Raw genomic sequence first — 19906 nt, 5'->3', positions numbered from 1 at the left:
AGTGATGAATAACACAAGACATGAATAGAGGCATGAGTTCCAATCCTGTCTTGCCACTTTTGTACTTGAACTTTTGTACCCTTTCTAAACACAATCATTCTCACATTAAAATCCCTCTTCATCAATTCCATCCATCCTGCCAAATTCATGAGGGTAAGGTATATATGTAATGAGGGCGGAACTACATTGATAGTGAGGGGGGCCGCAAGTTCTACCTATATATGTAATGTTAAACACTCACCATATATAAAAACACCAACACCCACTTATGTGATTCACGCCCTACACACACCCACATACATACATACATACATACATATATAGAGAGAGAGAGCAGACAAGTGTTTCATAAAGTCAAAAGAAAAATAGCAAAGACAAAGAATAAAAGAAAAGAAAGTCCTAAAGAAAAAAATAGCAGACAAGTGTTCCACAAAATCAAAAGAAAAACAGTAAATAAAGAAAAGTAAAAGAAAAAAGAAAGCACTGTCAAAAACAACTCAATCACAATTAAGAAAAGCAATCAACATTAAGGAAAGGGCTCCTCAACTAGAGTCATTTTGAACTCTATATAATCAAATGGCTCTTTTATTTACAGACATCACTTAGACATCCTCCTTCTCTCTTTATGAACTTATCTTCCTCTCTCTCTTTTAGCCTATATATATATATATATATATAAAACATACCTCTTATGAAATACACTTATTATATATGAAATATATTTTATATATTATAAAATATATAATTTATTATTTTATTGAAATATTTTTATTAATTAACATGGAAAAAAAGTGATGCATGATGTTTATATGTACATATTTTGTTCATTAAGGATAAAAAAATAAAAAATCATGTAAGACATAGTTTGGACATGTATTTGTTGGAGGAATTGGTGAAAAAGACATAACATACAATTTTGAATTATAAAATGATATATTTGAATTAATGGAGATTTAGATTTAGATTTAGATTTAAACCAAATCCCTTATTTAGATACATAAAAAATTATAAATTTGAATTTGATTTAAATTCAAATCCATTTTTTATTATAATTTCTTTATAATTTTAAATTTTCTCTGTACCTTAATGATCATTTAAAATTTCACTCACTTCAAACATCTAGTTCTTTTCACATTTTTACTATTGATACATTTATGATTCTTACATTTTTTTTTTCTTATTTCCCATTCGCGTCTCTTGTCAACTAAAAAATGAAGATAAACTCATTATTCCTAATTGTTCACTTTCATTTCAAATCTCAACTCATTTCTCTTTTTTATTTGAAATTTTTTTAAACTATCCAAATAAATAATTTTAAATGTGAGATTTGAAATGGAATATTTCCAATCTAAAATCTAAGTCTACTAATCCAAATGCTGCATAAAATAAATAAAGAAAAACTAAAGAGATCGCTTAATGAAAGTTAATGAAAGAGATCTTTTAGTTAATAATATATTAAAAATTTTGATTGTTAATAGAACACAATAATATAGTTTAATCTATGCAGCACTGAGATAATAAAGCTTTCTGGTGGTTGTACTAGCAGTGGATATGTGAAGCACTGTTTTCATAGACAGAGCAGATGTCCTGTGAGCGTGTGTGTACACATTTAGATTAGAATTAACAATGACGGCGTGGAATCCTGGGCCATTTTCCTGAGATTGACAATGATGAATAATGTTCTTCTTAAAATAAAACGGCTTTAATTTCTTAATGATCCAATTTATCTGCTAGCCATTTTCATTCTATTGCTATCTCTTTTATTTCTTACTCGGTTCTTTCTTCCTGCTAGCTAATTGAATCTGCTTCCACTTACTGTCTAAACTCTGAAGTGCTTAGAAGTAAAATTTCTTGCTCAAGTACATCAACAAGCTTAATACATCAACCTCAGACTATTAATCAACATTAAAATTTCTTGCCAGAAGTTTTCTTCCCTGACCTTTCAGATAAATGTTTAGCAAGGAATTGAAATTGCTAAACATTGAAGTCAATATCAGCAATTTGCAGTGATGTGTCAATATCAAAATAGCAGATGGGACTTAAAACTCTGAAGCAACTTCTTATCAGAACTTTCTTATCACATGAAATCATACCAGAAAAAAATTAAATTGGTTTCATGTAAAAAATGAAGTAGTTTTAATTAATCTCCCCCTACAAGGCCTCATTCCTACAATTACTACGAACACAAAAAATGTATGAAGCAGTAAACAGTGGAATACCATGTCTACTTATATAACCACCTTTCTTTTGACGAATTTTTCTTCATCAGCAAACAGAAGAAACATAGCATAATGATGGATTCAACGTATTCCGTACTTGCACCATCTACTACCTTGTTTCTTTTGCTAAAGCAATGTAACCAACGTCACCTCCCATTTCTTCAAACACAACTAAAAGATTCCCGGTTGGCTTTAGCCACCCACGAGGGACATGAAACCTGAAGATCACAATGTTAATAGGAAATCATGTGTAAATTATACATTTACTATTGTAATACAGGTTTGTAGTTCTTACCATCTCTGTGAGGGTGATCCACAATAGAGTCGACATTTTGTATCAGTATAAGTTCCAGCATAATTACACTTGTCAACACAACTACCCTTTGCGATATATGCTGGCCAGTGTCGTCCGATGCTCTGACCATTTATCCAAATCTGACCCTTTCCCATGCTAAGCATATCCAAAGCCAATGGATCATTACCGGCCGGTTCGTCAAAAGTTGTCTGGTAATACCAATGCATACAATGACAGAGAATGTAAGCAGATATGAGGTAACAGGTTGAATTTATAGCATTGGATTGCAGAGATCATCCTTACCTTGTACCAAGTCAAGGGTCTTTTATTGGCCAATTCTGGTCCTTCTGCCCATTTGACAGAGTTACTACCCCTTTCAGCATAAATGGTTGAGTATTCACCTTTCAAGCCAATCTGCACAACAAAAGCAACGGAGCAATATAAACAAACACGTCAGCTACGTAGAACAGAATTTATATTTATAACATATATAGATCAGTTTGTTTTAATGCTTCAAAAATTATCGTCATCCTTATTGCTCCTTCACTGGTACATATTTGTTTGTCATTTGTAGTTTACATCAACCAATATGACAATTTTTCGTTGTTGCTACAGAAAAAGGATAACATAGAAAACAAACCTTGTAATACCATTCCTGTTTTGACAAATCTCTTGTCCCCTCACTTAGACCGCTCAGTGTGACTGGGCCTAACACCCCAACATTCCAGGTCTCAAAGTGAACAGAATGGAAAACACCAACATTCTGGTATTTTTGAGTATAAAAAAGTCATTTATCTGCATATTAAAACTGGTACTAAGAACAAATAAATATCAGAAAGTGAGAGAACTAACCGCGAGGCCCACAGAAACACTAAGTAAAGCAACTTTGTTACTGCCAACATTTAGCTTTACCTCCTGACTAAATGTAAATTTAGCATTTCCCAAACTCCCATACGCAGTTCCTAAATTGATAGATGTGATATATAAGCAAGTGTGGACTTTGTTGAGGCAACATAGATTGTAGAAAACAACATTATTTTTATTTACCTGAATATTGACCATTAACGAAAACATGCAAAGCATGGCCTGCTGACATTACAGTGAGGTTGGCGGATTGTCCATTCTTCAGATCATTACCCCCAATAGTGATACTGAATGTGTAGTATAAATATCATTTAGATGAAGAGGATACTAATAAAAAGTATCAAGAAGATAAAATTTCACTCAGATGATCTTTTGAGATATACTTACTCTGTCATGTACCACAAGTAATCTGTAGAATCCCAAGTGGTAGCAACCTGCTCCACAAGCTCATTCTTTGAAAATACCTCGCCTGCACCGGGAGATCCAGGTATTTCATTGTATGATTGCCATGCAAATGATTTAATTATAGGTGTAAATGTCATCTCAGTGCTTGGTGCGCTAACCTGCATGAAATCCACCACAATTAATGGAGTTCAAATCAATAAGGAGAGTTTTTGTCATATCATCTATCATTCAAAAATAAGTCAAGCTTCAAAAGGGTACATTCCAGTTGTTGCAAGAAATAAATGTGACACTTAGTTGCAAGGATAATTTCACCAAGAATGCCATTATAGATCATGTTCATGCATGTTCAAAGTATTCTAAGTTGCAAGCCATCCTATCTCACCTTAGCAGTATTGAAAGCTACGGTTTTGCAGTCAGGCAGAATGCTGACAGACCAAGGGGGCAGGTCATATTGCCCGTTTCCAAATGTCACTTTTCCCCATGTCTGGGGATCATAATTTCCAAGAAAAGCAGCACAACTAGAGTTTGCCTTGAACACACGAACCTAAGATAGTAATCACAAGGAAAAGAAAATGAATTACATAACACAAGGCAGTTCTGCTGGTTTTCTTCAGAAAATGGGTTTAAGAAGCCTTATATACCTCCAGGTTTTTTCCAAACCAAGTCACTTCGGGATCTACAGACATTAAAGCTGATTCACATTGCTTTATTGCTTGATGCAAATCCTTCATATGCCCCCATTTAGGTTGGTTTAGAAGTCCTAGTACAGTTTAACACGCTTCAGATTAATGTGACAATGAATCTCTACTTCACCTATAAAGTCTTGAGTTTAAAGAGTACGAGTATGTCAGATCACCATCCAAAACGTAAACAATTTTAACTTTATGTGCTTACCAAATTCATCAACAAAAGCATCATAGTCATAGCTTGTTGTCACGAAGAGGCCAGACGTCCGGCCAAAGTTAGTTCCTCCATGGAACTGGACACAAAAATGAGATATTAAAGTTCAACCAAAGTCTCTACAACATGAAAAAGAGAATTAGCAAATTGCACGATAGAAATCATTAAAAGGGCCAGGCAAAGAAGTACCATATAGTAATTAACTAATGAGCCTCCATTTTGTATGAACCTGGCAACGGCATACGCCATGTCTTCTGCTGGTCTACGAGGGATTCCAGTTCCATATTCAGTGAGCCTGCGGGACAGGAAATTCAGAATAAATAGAGAATCTAGATAATATAAATACATGTGTGTGTACGGAAAATGAAGATGAGATAGGGTCTCATGATACTAGAAAAGATAAGCGTATGATCTTAAACATAAGAAACAAGCAGAAATACAAAAGAGAATAAGCGAGGAGAACCATATAGCATACCAGCCAGTCCAATGCTCAGTCCAGATTTTGGGTTTGTACTCCTGGTTGGGTTTGAAGCCCTCACAGTAGTAGCCATTGCAAGTATTAATCTATGGCCAGACATATTAAATTAAACGTCACAGACAGAGAGAGAGAGAGAGAGAGAGAGAGAGAGATTGCAATAAATGTGAAGGAAGAAGAAGAGGATAGGGTTAGATAGATACAATAGGATCAGGAGGATCATCTTGCTTGCACATCACCCAGGGGACGCCAATGTTGAGTCCTACAGCCATTTTAGCTGCCCATTGGGTGTAAGCTTTGCCAGGTTCACCAAGTTCCCATTCCACGGGTCCGTACTCGTTCTCTATCTGTCAATTTCATTTTCCCAGACCTTCTCCAAGTTATGTCATTTTTATTAGGCAAAATCGTTCTTTATCATTAGATTGAACACATATTTCTACTCTCTTATGCCCCGTTTGGTTGATGATGATAATAATCACAACAGATACAAAAAATTTCATTCCTTTCCATAATCAGAATTCCATTCCACATGCAATGCAATGCTTTCTACAATGTTTTGAATATCTGAAATTCTGTGTGTCTCTATCTATACATCTCTTTCTTTATGATGATCTTATGTTATGAAAATATTAGCATTTTTGATTAAATACTCAGTTAGATGATAAAATTATAAACATTGCATGTGTGCTTAAACAAGTTAAATGTGGAATTTTGAAAGTGTTGGTGTAATTACCTGAGCCAAAATGACTGGTCCTCCTTGAGGTTCAAACAACTGCTCAGTCTTCATCATGTTGACAATATACTCTGTAAAATTTTGCATTGCCGCCTTCGTCACCACATAAATTCAAACTCTCTTAGATGCTTATTGGTTCTTAATTTTACAATTAAGCAAATTATTAAATTAATATCCATCAAAAGCAAGAGAGAAAAAATAATGTGTAAGAGAATCTAACCTTAAAAGGTTCATTGTCTGTTCTGAAAGACATCCCTTGAACATATTTCAACCATACAGGAAATCCCCTAAATATCCATCCAAATACAATATTGTCATCAGTGAAATTTGTGTGTGTCACCAAGCTTTATTTACTATTTTATTTTTTTATGAGAAAATTGTAAGATATATTTATCAATATCAGCATTAATTAAATATAACATATAATTCTTTATTACATTAAAAAATTTTGGATCATAGATCTGTATCCACTCTTCACTCCATTTTTATTAATTGAGCTAGTTTTATATATATATATATATATATAAAGGGAAAGCCTTACCTAATTAGTTTTATATACTTAATATGATTTTTAATATATTTTTATCAAATCAAGTGAATTTTAGTATATTAGTAATGTTAATAACAAAAATTTATTATATACTAATAAATAATGTCTAAAAAATTTACATATCTTGATAAAATTAAAAACAAATAGAGAAGATTATACACAACCTACAAAACACATTTAAATACAGAAAAATCAATTGACAATTTAGTGAAGAATGTTAAACTGTTAATAGACCTTATAATATTTAAATGTGTTGTAAGAAATCTCAAAATAATTCTCCCAAACAAATATCTTAACTAAAGTACAGGAAAAATTAACTTAAGTTTTGTCCTAATATAATATACGATTTCATTTTCATTAAAAGGATGCAAAAGAAATAATCCCCTCCTAATGAGAAGTGAGAGCATTAATAGGCCTAACTAATACAAAGGAAAGCGACTATGCACCAAACTTGATAATAAAAGCTTGTGTTTCAAGTAATGATACCGGTAGTTATGTTAAATTTAAAAACATCAAAAAGGAAAGCAACTATGCTTATTATCTCCATCCAAATACAATGGAAAATATGTTTTTTAAACTTTTAAGTGGTAAGATTGAATGCTGATATGAATATATGAATATATGTAAAGTCATACGCCTATTTATTTAAAAGCCATAAATATAAAATAGAATTACTTGGTGCAATAAAAACAGAGGAAACTTATTAAGAATTAATTAAATACCCGAAGTTCCATTCGGCACAGACGAAGGGCCCAATCCGTAGTATAACGTAAAGGCCAGCTTCATGCACCAGTCTCAGGAACTTCACCAAGTCGAACCTATCCTCGAAATAATACTGCCAAAATTCCCATTAATTATTATAATTTCAAGAATAATATAATTAATTAATGTCACGATGCAATATTTAAGCATATACTTTTCCAGGAAGAGGTTCGTGTCCATTCCAAAACACATAGGTTTCTACAGCATCCATCCCTCCCTCCTTCGCTTTCTGTATCAGCCCTGGCCACATCTGGCAGAACATACCGACAACAAATTTAAATAATTTAATCTAATATTACATTGAATTAACCACTATTATAAACATATATATATATATATATATAGCTTACATCTGGGGTGCTTCTGGGGTAGTGAATGGCCCCAGAGAAGAGAATCCTTCTCTGGCCATTGATGACGAGAGCTTTCTGATCATAAGTCACAGAGGCTGACACAGAAAGAACCCAGAAGAACAAAAGTGTCAAAGACAAATCTATCCTTAACAAATTCGCCATTAATAGTAATGCTTGTTTACGATCAGCTTTCTTTTACACAAACAACATATAATGAGACTGAGCTAAGTATGTTGATGAAGAAGAAGATGCAGAAACATTTCGAAGAGTGTAAGCAACAAGTACGTAAATGAATGAATTGGTTTGTAAGAAGGAGCAAGTATTACTTTAAAGCATATATATATATATATAGATATAGATATAGATATAGATAGATAGACGTTGGGTTTAGTTTTCTGCTGCTTTACGGAGCCAAGCAAGCATTCATTGATAAACCTTATTTTACGCGAGAAATTCATGCATCCGTTACACACGTATATTTCTTTCCAGTCAAACTTTTTGTTTTGTTGAATTCAAAATATGATCATCGCATATATGCTCTTGAAGACAATTCTGATTTCTCTTACTATAAACATCTTCCGAAACTTTTATGTCGTTGTCGTCTGTGTTAAGAATACAATCTTACCTTATTCTAAATGTTAATATATATAGTTATGAGATTGATACTATTTAATATCCTAATTTCTTAAAACAAAAAAATTGTCCTGATCTACAAGGGGACTACGATCTTGTGCCCATCCCTTCGGTTATAAAATGGGACGTGCACACTAGCAAGTAGCAAGTGTTAGCGATTTTTATTATTAGTTTGTTACATTTAAATATATATTCACAATATTTAATTTACACTTGATCTATTAGTTATTCTAGAATATATTCTCTTATTCTCTAATTAAATAATAAAACATCCTATATGTATGCCTTCAATAAGTCAATTTGATGGTTAGGGTTAATTAATTATTAAATATATGTTTACGGCAGATTGACTGAGTATTATTCTCTTTGAGAGGGTTCCTGCTTGCAAACTAGTTTTAAGACTCTTTTTATAGGTTTTTTTTACTGTGCTTTGTTATTTCAGTTCTCTTTTAATTAGATCATGAAATTAGTATATCTCTTCTTTACGTCATCAAGGCAAGAGGTTACAAGGTATTTATATGTCTCTCTCTCTGTTTTTTTTTTTTAAACGTATGTATAAGTCTTTTGCTTCTTAGATTAATCGTAACACCAATTTCATGATTTGATTAATAGAGAACTAAAATTATGAGAAGAAATTTAAAATTTTAAAGAAATAATAATAAAAAATATCTAAAGTGAAAAATAATTTAAAAAAATTAGTACTAAAATTTTAAAAATGACTATTGAAGAGACAGAAGATTAATACTAAAAAAATAAATCAGAAAAAATTTTAATCCCAATAAAAGACCATGATATTTTCTAAACGCTATCATAGTATCAGGCCTTGAAAAGACATCAAAACCAAATTATCAGGAAAATGTTTGTAATGGGCTTAATGGTAACATGGACTCAGACAATGACGCTGGCACTAATATGACAATTCGGCTTAGTAGGCTTGGGCTGACATGAAAGGACCTAGTTGGGTATATAGATTGATGAAGAACTTGGCATGGAAGCCGTGAAAAATCATGTGAAGATTTCTCTCTCTTGCTCTTCTACTCTCCTTATCTCATCTCTGACTTCCACTCTCCTACTTTCCTCTGTCATTAGGTATTGACTATTGGACCGGTTATTAAACCAGTTAATATACTAGTTCAAAAATTAATAATCAAAACTATAATCAATTGTGATTGAATTTGTCATGAACAAAATATTTCATTAAACCAGTCAAAATACTAATTCAACTAATTGAATTACCCAAATTTCAATACTATTGTTAATTCTCTTCTCCCTGACATTTTAATTCTCCATCCCCCTGGGTTCATCATCTTTTGTATTTTCTTCTATATTTAGAGTGAACTATGAACTATGCTCTGCAGCGAGTTTATATGTAATTGCGAGCTTCAGCTATGACTTTCATTAAATATCGCCAACGTGATTCCGGTTGCTTATTGTGATCATAACACAACGTAATGATAAGCTAATATCAACCTTGCAAATGGTATTTAAAACTCGGGAGCAACTGCTTATTACTTTGAACTTTCTTATTACATACAACCATGCCAGGAAAAAAAAAAAACAAAGAAAAACAAACTACTTTCCCTGTAGAATGGAGAAGTCTTTGGCTCCTTATGCACGTCCAGCTATCTCCTTTTGTAGCAAATGTGTGTGAGGACTCAATTCTACAATCACTAAAGCCCCACAATGTGTGGAACAGTATATAGTAGAATAGCATGCCTTTATCTATGTACACACCCTTCTTTCTTTTTCACAAATCTCTCTTTATGATCAAACTTACAGAAGAAAATATAGTAATATGACGATGAATTTAATGGACTCTATACTTGCACCACCTTCATCTCGTAATCTACTGTCTTGTTTCTTTCATCAAGGCAATCCAGGTTGTATCACCTCCCAATTCTTCAAACACAACCAAAAGATTCCCACTTGGCTTCAGCCATGAGCGAGGAACATGATACCTGAAGATTCACCACATCATTTAATAGCAGATCACATATAAATAAACCTGTAGTGTTGTGATGTAAGTGGTGGTTCTTACCATCTCTGCGACGGTGTTCCACAGTATTTTCGACATTTTTTATCAGTATAAGTTCCTGCATAATTACAAGTGCCACAATTGCCCTGTCCTATATATGCAGGCCAGTGTCGTCCAATGCTCCGACCATTGATCCAGATTTCACCCTTTCCCATGCTACCCATATCCAAAGCCAAAGGATCATTGCCAGCTGGTGCATTAAAGGTTGTCTGATAATATACCAGAGCATAGAACGATTCAGAATGCATGCAGATGCAGCTGATATATAACAGACAGAATTTACAGCACTGGATTACATAAACCATCATTACCTTGTACCATGTCAAGGGTTGTTTATAGGCCAATAGTGATCCTTGTACCCATTCAACAGAGTTACCACCACCGCTAGTATGAAGGCTCAAGGATTCACCTTTCAGGCCAACCTGTTCAACAACACAGAAATGAGTGATTGATTCTCTATAGTCGTGACTTCCGTTTGACACAGATAATAGCAGAAAAGTATAATAAAATGAATGGTTAAGTAAAAAATGGTTAAGTCATTTTTGCTCCTTATTAGGCACATGTATATTTAACTAAATAATTTGTACCAACTATTATTACAAATATACATAGAAGACAAACCTTGTACGACCATTTTTGTCTTGACAAGTCTCTTGCTCCACCACTTAGACCACTCAGTGTGATAGGGCCTAACACCCCAACATTCCAGCTCTCAAAGTGCACAGAATGGAAAACACCAACATTCTGGGATTATTGAATATCAAAGGAGTTAAGAAGAAAAAAGGTCATTTATCTGCATATTAAAGCTGTTATAAAGACCAAATAAATATCAGGAAAGTGATAGAACTAACCGCAAGACCAACAGAAACACTGAGCAAAGAAATTTTGTTGTTGCCAACTCTTAGCTTTACACCCTGACTAAATGTTAATTTAGGATTTTCCAAACTCCCATACACAGTTCCTACATTAATACAAGTGATAGATAAGCAAGATGGACCTTGTTGAAACAAAACACTAAGCAGAAAAGCAACTATATTTATTTACCTGAATATTGACCATTAACAAAAACATGCAAAGCATGGCCTGCCGACATTACAGTGAGAACGGGAGATTGCCCACTCTTAAGATCATTAGCTCCAATATTGACACTGGTAAATATAATATTTGTCAATCAACTGGGGAGGATACTGATAGAAAGTATCAAGAAGATGAAATTTTTCTACGTAATGTATGTTGGAATATACTTACTCTGTCATATACCACAAATAATCGGTAGTATCCTGGGTGACCTTAACCTGTTCCAAGAGCGCATTTGCTGTGATTGAATCATCAGAACCAGCAGATGCAGGTTGTTCATTGAATGACTGCCATTTGAATGATTTAATTACAGGTGTAAATAACATCTCATCCCTTGGGGCATTGACCTGCATGAATTGTCAGAAATGAATAATCACAGTTGAAAAGAACTCAATGCAGCAAAGACAAAATTTCGTATAAATGCTATCCGTGTAATAGAATCTGCAAATCAAGAATAGCTCAAGCCTCAAGGTGGAAGTATGGGACATTCTGGTTGCCATAAGAAATATTGCGACATTAATCTCGCACAGAACCATAGATAATTTCAAAAACCAAGCGATTATGGCATGCATGCATGCATGTTCAAGGTATTCAACGTTGCCACTTGCCAGCACTTGTGACTTACCTTTGCAGTGTTGTAAACCACAGTTTTGCAGTCAGGCAGAATGCTGACAGACCAAGGTGGTAAGTCATATTGCCCATTTCCAAATTTCACTTTTGCCCAGGAATTGGCGTCATAATTCGCAAGGAATGCAGCACAAGCTGATCTTGTCCTGAACACGTGGGCCTAAGATAATAATAAGGAGAACAAATGAGTTTTTGAAACACAATCAGTTCCACATGTATCTTGAGAAACAAGTTTAAGGACTATACCTCCTGGTTTCTTCCAAATTTTGTCACAGTGGGATCTACAGACACTAAAGCCGGCTCGCATTGCTTGATTGCCTTGTGCAAGTCTCTAAGATGCCCCCACTTCGGTTGGTTTAGATTTCCTGGTAAAATAACAAGTTTCAGATAACTGTAAGAATACAAAGTGTACTTTTCCCCCTAATGCCAAACTAGGTAGATGTGAAGTTCGGTTTGATCTGTAATAAAAAGTAAAGAGAGTTTAAAGTGTATAACTATATCATAAGCGATAAGTAAAATTTTAACTTTATGTGCATACCAAATTCATCAATAGGAGCATCATAGTCATAACTTGTAGCAACGAAGAGGCCACTTGAGGTTCGGCCAAAGTTAGTTCCTCCATGGTACTGGACCCAAATATGAGATGTTAGTCTTAAAAGGTTTCTACAACAATTGTTACCATACAAAAGGCAGGAATAAATGTTCACAACAGACAGTGTTCAAAGAACCTAAAAACATACCATATAGTAATTAACAAATGAGCCTCCATTTTGTATGAATCTAGCAACCGAAAACGCAATGTCTTCTGCTGGTCTACGAGGGACTGCAGCACCATACTCAGTGTACCTACAGAACAGGAAGATCGGACTAATCAGAGGATCCATATAAAATATTTTACTCCTTACACAGTACAATTGCATGGCTTTTCTTCTTTTGCAAAGATAGAGAGAAAATAATTGATTAGAAAATGGAGGTAGGAGAGTATCTCTTCATGCCAATTAAGATAAGAGTACTATTATAACCCAAAAAAGCCATTTTAGAACCAACCAGAAAAGCACAAAAAAACCTGAAGGGAGTCAAAAAGCAAACAAGGACCGGAATTCCAGATTGACAGCTTATTATAGAAATTACAAAACATAACGAGCGAAGAAAATAATCATATAACTTACCAGCCAGTCCAATTCTCTGTCCACATTTTGGGCTTGTACCTCTTGTTGGGAGTGAAATTCTCACAGTAATATCCATTGCAAGCATTAATCTATCGCCAATCGCAAACACAAATATCAGAGACAGAAAGCTGTAAAGGAGGCTTCGATTAAAGATACAAGTTCTTCTCGTACGGATCGTTGAACTGATACTGAATCCGCGAAATTTCCCCCAAAAAAATTGACAAATACGAGGAAGTAAACTAATCGCTAGAATCAAATAACAAAACAAAGCCTGAAGCAGGCGAAGGGCGGAGATAATAAATCATAGCGTCTTCCGATCGAAAGCAAAAGGAATAAATAAATTATTAAAGGGCCCAAAATGGGTGTGAAACAGTGAGAAACAGCAAAAACCACTGAAGTAAACCGACGAAGTGAAAAAAGGCCCACGAAAAATCATGGGTCACATAAATAAATACGATCATAGAAAACGGGGATTGTGATGAAAATGACAAGAGAAAAGGAGTGGTGGCTCACAATCGGATCAGGAGCGTCGTCTTGCTTGCACATGACCCAAGGAACACCTGTTTTGAGACCTCCAGCCATTTGAGCAGCCCAAGCAGTGTAAGCTTTCCCAGGAGCTCCAATTTCCCATTCCACTGGTCCGTACTCGTTCTCTATCTGCCAAATACAATAGTGAAATTTACTACTACAGTATAAAAATCCGGTTCGATTGTAATGTAAATCAGGAAATGACTGACATAAGTTTCTAGAAACTAAACGTTGGGAAAGAAAAGACAAAAAATATAACTACCATGATTATTATTTAAATAAATGCATTTCCTGTACCTGGGACAAGATTATTGGGCCTCCCTGAGTTTGAAACAATTTCTCTGCCTTCATCATACTGACAATTTTCTGAGTAAATTTTTGCATTGCCGCCTTCATTGCAACAAAAGTTGACTCTTTCTTAGATGATTGATCGAAGTTTCATAAATAATTAAAAAAAATCAATCGGCATAAAAAATAATAATTTCTGAAAGAATTTAACCTTGAAAGGTCCATTATCTGTTCTAAAAGAAATGCCAGGAACGAATTTCAGCCAGACCGGAAATCCCCTGAATTTTCAAACGGAGTAAGGAAACGGAGCATGTGAGCTTTCAAAGTATTCGCTATGTTTTATTCATTTTCTTTTCGATGATGAAAACATAAAAAATTGATACATTTATTAAAAAAAAAAATTACTACCCCAAGTTCCATTCAGCACAGACGTAGGGACCAATGCGGAGGTGAACGTAAAGACCAGCTTGCTGCACCAGTTTGATGAACTTAACCAAGTCGAACCTATCCTCAAAATAATACTGAAAATTCAAAATATACACTGTTAAAATCCGAGTGATCATTCTTCATTTCTTTCTTTTCTTTTTTTTTTTATTAATTTTCCCTGTAGCCTTTTGATTCGTTTAAAGAAAAACCAGAGGAAGAAGACAACGAAAATCGAGGAAAGCACTGGGAATAATACTTTTCCAGGAGAAGGCTCGTGTCCATTCCAGAACACATAGGTTTGAATAACATCTAAGCCTCCATCTTTGGCTTTCTGAATCAATCCTGGCCACATCTGCAGATTCAATAAAAAAAAAATTGCTTTGAAAAAACCTAAAGAGATGATGATGATGATGATGATGATGATGATGATGATGATGATGAAGCGCATCATAGTGATTGATGAGTACCTCTGGGGTGCTTCTGGGGTAGTGAATGGACCCAGAGATCAGAATTCTTCTCTGGCCATTAATAGTAATAGCCTTGTGGTCATAACCAACAGAGGCTGACACAGCAAGAGCACACAAAAACACCACAATCACAGACAACTCTGTCTTCAACAAATTCCCCATTAGGAACCTCGTCTGGTTCACAAAGCACAGCACTTTTCCACCCTCTTTTGTTTCACTCAGCTTTACACATTCAGGACTTAAAGGAGACGAAAAGAATGAAGAGACCAGAGAGAATCAATCGCAAACAGGTCTGTAAATTCTTTTTGTATAAGCGGAACAGAAACTTTTTGAATCTTTTGGGATTGAATGGGGGGAAAAAGAAAGAAAGAAAGAAACCGAAAGAATATAGAGCGGCAGGTGAGGTGTGTGGCGTCTATGAGGATGAATGGAGACTTAGCTAAATGGTAATGCAGAATGTGGGAAGCCTGCGAGTGCTTTATATATAAACATTTTGAAGTGAGGGCGGAGGAGGTAGGAGGATGGTGGGGCCTACTTCTCTCTGCTTTATGTGGAACTCTATACGAGAGGAGGAAGATGAGGCTTTACCAGTTAAGTCGTCTTTTAGCTTTTGCTTTGGCGAATGTGGCCTCGTTTACTTGGCTTCAGTGTAACTACGCATTTAAGGCATATGTTTGTTGGGTTGCTTTCGCCTCCAGCCACCTATTCCCTATTCATTCAGGATTCCTCATGACCCCGTGAATATTGATACAAAAAATAAATTCAATATTCCTCATAACCCGTGAGCATTGAGATAAAAATAGGAGTAAATTACAATACTCCCTCTCAAACTATGATTTAATTACAGAATTCATCATTTTAAATCCAACTAAAATTAGATGTTAACGTATTTTTTTAAATTTTTATTTTTCTTCAAATTTATTTCAAATTTTAAAATTAATTTTTATTTTTTTATAAAATATATGTTTTATTTTAGAATTAAATATGAAAAATTTACCCCCAAAATTCCTAAAAAAATTTCAAGAAGATAAAAAAAATTATAAAGTGTGATGAAACATTCATAGGAACTTAAAATATCAATAATAAGAAAATAGATGTTTTGTTACATTTATATTTTCACGTAAAAATCAGTTTCTCTTTTGTTCTATTTACAATCCAATTTTCTTGTGAATCCATATCCGTATTTCTTAATATTGAGTTTAGAATTAGAAAGAAAATAGTTACTATATGTAATGGTTTTCTTTTGTTCCATTTTCTTATCTCTCTCCATGGACAAGAATGATTAACTATAATAGAATCCAAATTGCTTCTCTTCAATGCAATTACATCATATCAATCAAATACTAAAATACTTTAATTGACTTGTTTCTACATTAATAAGCTATTTTGCGGTCCCATTAATATTTTCCTTACAGCCTTTTTTATCTATACATAATAACTCTTAACCATGATTAATAATTACGTAAATATATGTTTTGATTCCTCTAAATCTTGATTCTTCAACTTGATCACATGATTCATCCCCAAAAAAAAAAAAAAAAAAAAAACTGGTCACCTGATTGATTGGTAAGAGTTTGGAACCAATTTGTGAATTATAATAGACTTTATGCTTTTTTAAAAAAAAATCAAGATCTTGTGCCTTATTATGCAAATTATGAAATAGTACTCTTAGTTTTATTATTTTCAATTTTTATAAAAATATTTATAATGCATGTTGTTGTTGTTGTTATATTTGACCCTTATACTTCTTTCTTTAGGCTAAACTAATGCGAAAGAGTTGGCATGAAATAAAATAGTTATATCTCGGAAATGCAAATAATGAGCAATATTTCTGACCAAAAAAAAAATACAGAACAATAATTATTTTGTGGGATTTTATTTTTCTTGAATTATTTTGTGAACTTGATTGACTGGATATTTTTGGATTAGTTCGTTTAAAAAAGTCAAGTTGCCACATGTGTCCTACGTGCATTTTTGACTCCCTGGTCCATTGGCCATGCTGGAAAACCATTTTTTTCATGACACCCAATTATAAGGTGCCACCTGTCCACATAAACATATTAAATTTTAATTTAACAAAGCATGTTTTCTCCCTATTCCTCAAATAATAAATCTGAAAGATAAGGTGGTTGTTCAAGCAAAGAAATATACGGCATTGATATATTTCAATATTTATGAATTACGATGATCTTCATGTTATTAATTTTATAATTAACATATTTGGCCCAAAAAAATTTATAATTAAAATATGACCAACAGGAGTTGATTTTAATATAATGGACCATCATAGGATTGCTTTTAATAGGAATTAAAGTATAATTTAATTATCAATGCATCGTAATATATGCGACTTCATAAAAAAAAATTATACAGACATTTTGTTTTAATTGACAAAATGCATATTTTGTTATCACACATAAATTAATTTAATGTTTAACAATAATGAACAATAATTGGGAAAAGGAGCTCCAGCGATTCTTGAAGAAGAAATATTTTGTCCCAACAAAAAAAAAAAACAAGTAATATCATAATCTGATTCATTTCAGTACCTAACAGTATATTCTCATGTTCATGTTAATCATGGCTCGATTTTTTTGGGAAATATAGGGGGGAAAATAATAATTTCAACGGGACGAATTGAACTAGCAAATTCGTAATCTACACATTGGCATGATTAATTAGGAGGAGATTACAATAATTGTTGCTTTCTTTTGAAAAACATATTATAAATCAATGATATGAAGAACCAATCCCAACGCGTCTTCAATCACAAATGTTGCGTATGTTCATGACAAACTTATACAACAATTTCATTATGCCAGTTGCCCAACTCTATTATTTTTTAGAATTTATTAATTTTCTCCACTAAGCCGTTTTTTAATAGATATATATATATATATATAATATATATATATATATATATATACCCATGACTCATTAATCAAGCATGATTCAACCGTGAAAGTCTTAATTTTCATGTATGTAGACTTGATGAGAAATTGAGGAGCACTTTTTGCCCATCAATTTTTTTTTTAAAAAAACCATAGTATTTTATAAAAACTTGTGCAAGCACCTGATTTATCAATTGCATCTCATTACTTGATTCCTAATAAGTAATAATACTTGGCTTAATCTTATAATTGTTGTCAATTATTGGCAATTAAAACAATATCGTTGTTATTATAGCTCGGCACCTAAGCAAAACAATTGGTCATTAGATACCGAAAAATTATCCCCAAAGAGATATAAAAAATAGTTGAGTATACACTTCACCATAAAAAATATTTAAGTAAACTAGATGTTCCATATCATTTGTAGTCTGTCCAATAAAAATATAACATTTAAATTGTATTAAATCTAAATTGATTCTATTAATGATAGTAGAGAAAAGACAAGAAATCAAACATGCATTTTGTTACAAAAATAAAATTAATTTAAAAAATATTACATAAGATTTTATATAGATTACTTGAAGCATTTTAATTAGAGAGATTATAAATGATATGATGTGTCCGGTCTCTCTAAGTATTTCTCATTCACCATTCTGAATTTTATAATTTTATTAAAAATTTAAAATTATAATTATTGATGTAATTTATATTATTGTAAAAATAATTATATTTTAAAAATTTGTTAAGATTTTATTTATGGCTGATTTACAATCACATATGTAAGCCTTCTTTCTGGAGGCATGTCCTGACTGGGATAATCCCCAATAATTTAATTTACCTAAATTTTTAGCTTAAAAAAAGGAAGTGAAGTGTGTATTTGACGCTTGAACTTTAACTACTAATAATGTTTTAGCCAATTTAAAGTAATAGTGGGATAGAACTAATTTCTTAGGCTTATTACGCAATTAAGTAAAAGAGCATCTAAAGTGGGGCCCAGGAGGGTCTTTTTCATTTCCACGTACAATGGATTAAGTCCCAATTGCATACTCTCGCACTCTTTGCCAACGAATTTTGTCGTCCTCATTATCCACTTCTTCCCGACCATTAGGCAAAATAATTAAATAATTAAATTACCAAAAAAAAGTACATCTATGTCAAAAATGAATATTTATATTTATACAATACTATATTAACAAGTAATCATATAAAATTGAAATCATGACTTTATATGAAAAAAAAATTATTTTTTAAATATATTGTATACAGTTGTTTTTGTGGTTGATGAAAATTTGGGCTGCAATCATAATATTATGTATAAAAATTATAAGTTATCCTTTTTATATAGTTATTTAATTATATCAGATTCAAGCATTATCATATTTGATTAAAGATAGTTATCTCAAATATATATACATATATATATATATATATATATATTGTATTTACACTAACTCAAATTCAAAACTTTAAAATGCGGTTATGTTATGACCTTTTTACTATGATAGGGTTGTTCATAAAAATTATACTTATAAAAAAGGTCATAAATAAGAGCATGTCTTATCTTGGACTTATGCAATGTTGGTCAGATTTTTAATTTTTCAATGTTTTTTTATTTATTGTTGTTATATTGAATTATTTAATGATTTAATTTGGGGGATATATTAAATTCCTATCAATGGGACACCAAGAAAGGGTTGGCTTATCTGACTAATTACTTCACGATCTATCCCTTAAACTTGTCATTTGGAATTTGGCAACTCGCTAAGCAAAAGAAAAGCATCAAATTAGTTTTATCTAATGGCAATGGCTGCTCTTGAAGCAAAACCCCAAAAAAGCTAAATATCTTTTTTATTGCCTTTTATTATTAAATAAATGATAATGATATCCATCCCGTAATATGCTAACTTGATAAGTACGAGATTATGAGATGGACATAATTTACACGCAAATATTGATTTTTTTGTTAAATTATTTATTGTAAAAATGATAATACTTATTATTAATGAGTCTTCCCGTAATATGCTAACTTGATAAGTACGAGATTATGAGATGGACATGATTTACACGCAAATATTGATTTTTTTGTTAAATTATTTATTGTAAAAATGATAATACTTATGATTAATGAATTGTATGGTTTTTAATCTTTTTAAAATTATACACACTTTTAACTTATATATCACCTTTTAATTCATTAAAATAACACAAACTT

The 19906-nt window shown here is 32.6% G+C and overlaps 2 protein-coding genes across 2 annotated transcripts; both read right to left on the bottom strand.

The window, feature by feature from the left end:
- Window positions 1–2036: 2036 nt before the first annotated feature.
- Window positions 2037–7842, bottom strand: LOC129308707 (beta-galactosidase-like). Its single transcript, XM_054950029.1, has 18 exons — window positions 7554–7842; window positions 7358–7453; window positions 7164–7276; window positions 6112–6178; window positions 5892–5984; window positions 5362–5505; window positions 5159–5247; window positions 4873–4978; window positions 4678–4762; window positions 4425–4543; window positions 4166–4327; window positions 3766–3941; window positions 3562–3665; window positions 3367–3476; window positions 3155–3277; window positions 2818–2928; window positions 2515–2723; window positions 2037–2437 (listed from the first exon to the last, which is right to left on the bottom strand). Exons 1-18 carry the CDS (start codon window positions 7713–7715, stop codon window positions 2329–2331), a joined length of 2178 nt encoding a protein of 725 aa, XP_054806004.1. The 5' UTR covers window positions 7716–7842; the 3' UTR covers window positions 2037–2328.
- A 1822-nt stretch (window positions 7843–9664) lies between these two features.
- Window positions 9665–15246, bottom strand: LOC129308617 (beta-galactosidase-like). The gene is made up of 18 exons (XM_054949854.1): window positions 14804–15246; window positions 14593–14688; window positions 14319–14431; window positions 14122–14188; window positions 13920–14012; window positions 13608–13751; window positions 13095–13183; window positions 12666–12771; window positions 12464–12551; window positions 12172–12290; window positions 11924–12085; window positions 11470–11645; window positions 11266–11369; window positions 11073–11182; window positions 10843–10965; window positions 10533–10643; window positions 10225–10430; window positions 9665–10144 (listed from the first exon to the last, which is right to left on the bottom strand). The coding sequence occupies exons 1-18, from the start codon at window positions 14963–14965 to the stop codon at window positions 10033–10035; spliced, it is 2181 nt and encodes a 726-aa protein (XP_054805829.1). The 5' UTR covers window positions 14966–15246; the 3' UTR covers window positions 9665–10032.
- Window positions 15247–19906: the final 4660 nt, after the last annotated feature.

The sequence above is a fragment of the Prosopis cineraria genome, unplaced genomic scaffold (genome assembly GCF_029017545.1).
Source record: "Prosopis cineraria cultivar Desert tree isolate PC_DT_omini unplaced genomic scaffold, ASM2901754v1 PC4, whole genome shotgun sequence".
Lineage (NCBI taxonomy): Eukaryota > Viridiplantae > Streptophyta > Magnoliopsida > Fabales > Fabaceae > Prosopis > Prosopis cineraria.
The sequence above is the reverse complement of the archived record's forward strand: the minus strand, read 5'-3'. Positions and strand labels throughout refer to the sequence as shown.

Coding starts and splice junctions, on each gene's coding strand:
- LOC129308707 (XM_054950029.1), bottom strand. CDS start 7,715: ATGGCGAATTTGTTAAGGATAGATTTGTCTTTGACACTTTTGTTCTTC. Junction 5,985..6,111: donor CAGACAATGAACCTTTTAAG/GTTAGATTCTCT, acceptor GTGGTGACGAAG/GCGGCAATGCAAAATTTTAC. Junction 4,763..4,872: donor CATTAGTTAATTACTATATG/GTACTTCTTTGC, acceptor TTTTGTGTCCAG/TTCCATGGAGGAACTAACTT.
- LOC129308617 (XM_054949854.1), bottom strand. CDS start 14,965: ATGGGGAATTTGTTGAAGACAGAGTTGTCTGTGATTGTGGTGTTTTTG. Junction 11,183..11,265: donor TGTTAATGGTCAATATTCAG/GTAAATAAATAT, acceptor GTATTAATGTAG/GAACTGTGTATGGGAGTTTG. Junction 10,966..11,072: donor GTGTTTCTGTTGGTCTTGCG/GTTAGTTCTATC, acceptor CAATAATCCCAG/AATGTTGGTGTTTTCCATTC.